Source organism: Cebus imitator, unplaced genomic scaffold (assembly GCF_001604975.1).
Source record: "Cebus imitator isolate Cc_AM_T3 unplaced genomic scaffold, Cebus_imitator-1.0 Scaffold205, whole genome shotgun sequence".
NCBI lineage: Eukaryota > Metazoa > Chordata > Mammalia > Primates > Cebidae > Cebus > Cebus imitator.
The window spans coordinates 3,061,489-3,066,151 of NW_016107520.1; the positions used below are offsets into that span (position 1 = coordinate 3,061,489).

General features: G+C 40.6%; 1 protein-coding gene across 1 annotated transcript in view; it reads right to left on the minus strand.

Annotated features, from left to right (window-relative positions):
* Positions 1-4,663, minus strand: part of TTC23L (tetratricopeptide repeat domain 23 like) — a 73,373-nt gene extending 68,710 nt beyond the window's left edge. The window contains exons 1-2 of the mRNA XM_017548288.2: positions 4,639-4,663; positions 3,558-3,632 (exon numbers count right to left, since the gene is read on the minus strand). Of these exons, the coding sequence (XP_017403777.1) occupies positions 3,558-3,625 (68 nt within the window). The 5' untranslated portion in view covers positions 3,626-3,632; positions 4,639-4,663. The remainder of the gene's footprint in view (positions 1-3,557; positions 3,633-4,638) is intronic.

A 4,663-nucleotide genomic window follows, 5' to 3' on the forward strand; every position in this document is an offset into this window, starting at 1 on the left:
AAAAAAAAAAAAAAAAAAAAGGAAAATTCAGAAAAGCACAAAAAGAAAATAACTGCCAAGCGTAATCTTTTACTCCAGGTTTGAAAAATGGCATGCTGATATCCTTCTAGATTCCTATTCTAATTAACTTATCAAGAGGCATGTGGGCAAATCAGGCTGTGTAGATAGGAGAGCAACATTTCTTCAGGCCCAGGAGCAGGCAGGCTCGCCTTCTGCCCACAGACGAGTGTGCTTTCAGTAGACAAGCTAACTTGATGGGACAGCCAGGGAAGGTTGGCAACATGACCTAATCAGAAGACAGGTGATAAACTTCCTTTTCTCTGCCTGGTGAATTCCATACTCCTCCTTCAAGACACAAGTCAGATGTTATCACTCCTGGAAGGCTTTCATTAGAGTAGCAATAAAGGCAGCCTCCAAAGGGCTTTCAAAAATTTCCCTCAAACTGCTACTAAACTGTGATTTTTTTTTTTTACTGTTTTTTTTATTTTAATTTTTTTTTTTTTTATTGTTGTTGTTTCTTGGGTTTGTTTCTGAGTCTTCTTTGCCTCCTGGCAAAGTAAACTCCACCAGGACAGGGGCTGAGCCTCATTTGTTTCTGAAAACCTGATACCTGGCTCGTAGTAGAAACAAATAATGGTCTGTTAAATGATGAACAAATGAATGAGAAAAGAATGATCAGTCTTTAGAATGTTTGAAAAATATTGAGGAGAGAGGAAATCTGTGGCAAGAGATCATAAGTTGGCTGGCTCTGGGCATGCTAGCCCTGCTCTGCAAGGAGCAGTTAAAAGAAAAAACAGAGAGAACACACCTCCGTAGAAAATTTTGCTTAAGCTGCATATTTCAGAGACCTAGAGCAGAAGTTAAAATCTGCTGGAACCACCAAACAGATTGCAAATTATGGATATTAAAAATTACAAGCCTGAAATATTTTAAATTAAGCCTAGAATAACGTTAAGCTAAGAACAAAGGAAGCAAGCTTCAACCTCAGGGACTTCAAAGGAATGAGAAACATTAAGGTCTTGATAAATACTTTGAGAATGTAAATCCCTGAACTAGCTTTGAACATCATGTTATAAAAGGTGACAAAGATGGCTGGAGAATCCTGACCAGTGAGACAGCTCTAAGGATGGTAAGAATGAAAAGAATAGGAGGTTGAATGAAAGGTCTGCCTTGCCAGGCTTATGACTTCTTCCATATGTTACTATCATAAATAGGAATTCTGACTAGTAATGTCCAATATAAATTATCTCATTATTTCCCAGATATTTAACTGTGAACTTAACATTTTTGTGAACTTCAATTTTTATAGTCATGTAATCCTTAACCACAAGATATTTTATGAATTTAAACTTAGGCTTTCCAGATCGGGAACAGTAGCTCACGCCTGTAATCCCAGCACTTTGGGAAACTGAGGCACATGGATCACTTGTGGTCAGGAGTTTGAGACCAGCCTGGCCAACATGGCGGAACCCTGGCTCTACTAAAAAATACCAAAATGAGCCTGTAATCCCAGCTACTCAGGAGGCTGAGGCATGAGAATGGCTTGAACCTAGGAGGCAGAGGTTGCAGTGAGCCAAGATAGCGCCAGTGCACTCTGTCCTGGGTGACAAAGCAAGACTCTGTCTCAAAAAAAAAAAAAATTACACTATCCAATATGGTAACCACTAGCCACATGTGGCTATCAAGCACATGAAATATTGCTAGTCTGAATTGAGATGTGCTGTAAATGTAAAATATGCACTCTATTTTAAAGAGTATAAAAAGATAAAGTATTTAATAATTTTAGCATATTTTGTATATATTGAAATAAAGAAAATATAGCATTAAAATTAATTTCATGTGTTTCGTTTCTTTAATGTGAGTAGCAGAAAATTTTAAATTACATATGTAGCTTGCATTATATTTCTTTTTTCTTTTTTTTTTTTGAGATGGAGTCTTGCTCTGTCGCCCAGGCTAGAGTACAATGGCATGATCTTGGCTCACTGCAACCTCTGCCTCCTGGGTTCAAGTGATTCTCCTGCCTCAACCTCTTGAGTAGCTGGGATTACAGATGTGCGCCACTACGACTGGCTAATTTTTGTATTTTTAGTAGAGACAGGGTTTCACCGTGTTGCTCAGGCTGGTCTTGAACTCCTGACCTTATGATCCACCCACCTCAGCCTCCCAAAGTGCTGGGATTACAGGTGTGAGCCACCGTGCCTGGCCGACTTGCATTGTATTTCTATTTGATGGCACTGGTACAGAGCAATGGTTTGCAACTAAGGACGACTTTGCCCCCAGGGGAAATCTGACGTCTGGAGACATTTTTGATTGTCACAACTGGAGTTAGTGCTACTGGCATCTAGTGGATAGTGGTCAGGGATGCTGATAAAAATCTTATATAGGACAACCCTCCACAACAAAGTTATCCAACCCAAATGTCAATAGTACAGAGATGGAGAAACCCTGGTATAGAGAATGGTTAAAGAATGGACTCTAGCTGGACACGGTGGCTCATGCCTGTAATCCCAACACTTTGGGAGGCTGAGGCAGGAGGAACTCTTGAGCCCAGAAGTTCAAGACCAGCCTAGGCCACATCATGAGAACCCATCTCTACAAAAATTTAAAAATTCGTCAGGTATGGTGGTGTATGCCTGTAGTCCCAGCTACTCAGAAGGCTAAGGTGGGAGGATTGCTTGAGCCCTAGAGGCTGCTGAGGCTGCAGTGAGCCGTGACTGTACCACTGCACTCCAGCCTGGGTGACAGAGCTAGACTGCCTCTAAAAACAAAACAAAACAAGAATGAACTCTGGAGTCAGAATGCCCAGTTTAAGTACCACTTACTAGCTATGCAACTTTGGGCAAACTGCTTATATATGTCTTTGATTCACATTCATCCATAAAATATGCCAATAATAATACCTCCTTCACAGGGTTTGGAGAGATTAAATCAGCTAAGATGTTTAAGGTACTTAGAACAGAGCCTGGCACATAGTATGTGACAATATGAAAGTTTTATTTACTCTATTTCATAAAACTTAATTTTCTCATGAACTTTGTTATAGTTAATTTTCCACAACTTTGCCAATCTTGTTATAACTAATCTAACTAATCTATTTTTATTTTTAAAAACTTTTAAAATTGCCTTAAGTAAAAAAAAAAAAAGCAACCTTCTATCATGGATAGGTTGTAAATACAAATAGGTATTATAACAGTCATTATTAAAGCACATCACAGAAATACAACCTTCTTTTTTTTTTTTTGAGACAGGGTCTCTGTCACCCAGACTGAAGTGCAGTGGTGTGATTTCAGCTTGTCTCAACCTCCCCCTCCCGGATTCAAGCGATTCTCCTGTCTCAGCCTTCCCAGTAGCTGGGATTACAGGCACTCCACTACTGCCTGAATAATTTCTGTATTTTCAGTAGAGACCACGTTTCACCATGTTGACCTGGCTGGTCGTTAACCCTTCTCTTTTATATAATGTTCATGCAAAGCTCCTCACCCAGGCTTGCCTTAAGCAGGAGGTCTAGTGTTTCAGCCCAGTGAGTACTTCTGATGTCAAAATTCTGTGATACTTACGAACGGAAGCAGAAATCCCAGTCGATATCATTGCTAACAGTTGGGATACGGATGGGGCTGGCTCGCATCTTCTTCCTATAAGAATCAGATAAGGTCAGCTTTGGGAGAAAAGGCTGGGTGTCTGTTCTGTTTTCCTCCCTCTAAGATACTATTAACATTAAGCAGCTCAAATATATAACCCATCCTAAATCCACAGACTACATGTACTCAGATATGGAGACTGCTGGAAAACAGAAATTAAAGACATTTGCCAAATTAAATGTCTAAGTTAATTTCTTTCCCCTGATTTCAACACTACCCTACTTCTCCAAAATCCCTGACCTTTATGTTTCAAAGCAAGCATATTTACACCTCATGGGTCATTGGAACTATGGTCACCTACTCAACTCAGATACTATTTTGGCAGGTCTGAGGGCAAGACGTATTTAAACAAAGCAACCAGTTCTCGGTAATAAACGAAGCACAGCCAGAGTATTGGTTAATTCTGCTTTTTTCCCTGGAGCCATTTCACTAATTAATAGCTTCTTGTAAAGGGGTTAAAATTAACAAGGCGGGCATGGTGGCTCACACTTGTAATCTCAGCACTGTGGGAAGTCAGGTGGGTCATCTGAGGTCAGGAGTTCCAGACCAGCCTGGCTAATATGGTGAAATCCTGTCTCTACGAAAAATACAAAAATTAGCTGGGCGTGGTGGGGGGTGCTTGTAGTTCCAGCTACTCGAGACTGAAGCAGGAGAATAGAACCTGGGAGGCGGAGGTTGCAGTGAGCCAGGATCGCGCCACTGTACTCTAGCTTGGGCGACAGAGCGAGACTCCGCCTCAAAATAAAATAATAAATAAAATTCATGTGTTTATTTTGCTTGTGGTTGTCAGATGATAGGGGAAACCTCTGAAGCACATGACGAAAAATGTGATTTCTAAATACAGTATTTGTGAAATTCAGCCCTCAAGTAAGGCTATGCCAGTCGCTTAAATCGAATCCAAATCGAAAGCAGTTATTTATTGAAAGTTAACATCGAAGTCGCCTCTCATTTCACCCTCCAGAATCACTCATTCCTGTCGAGCCCTGAGTAGCTTTCTGACCCAGGCTGCAGAGCACCCCCTATCC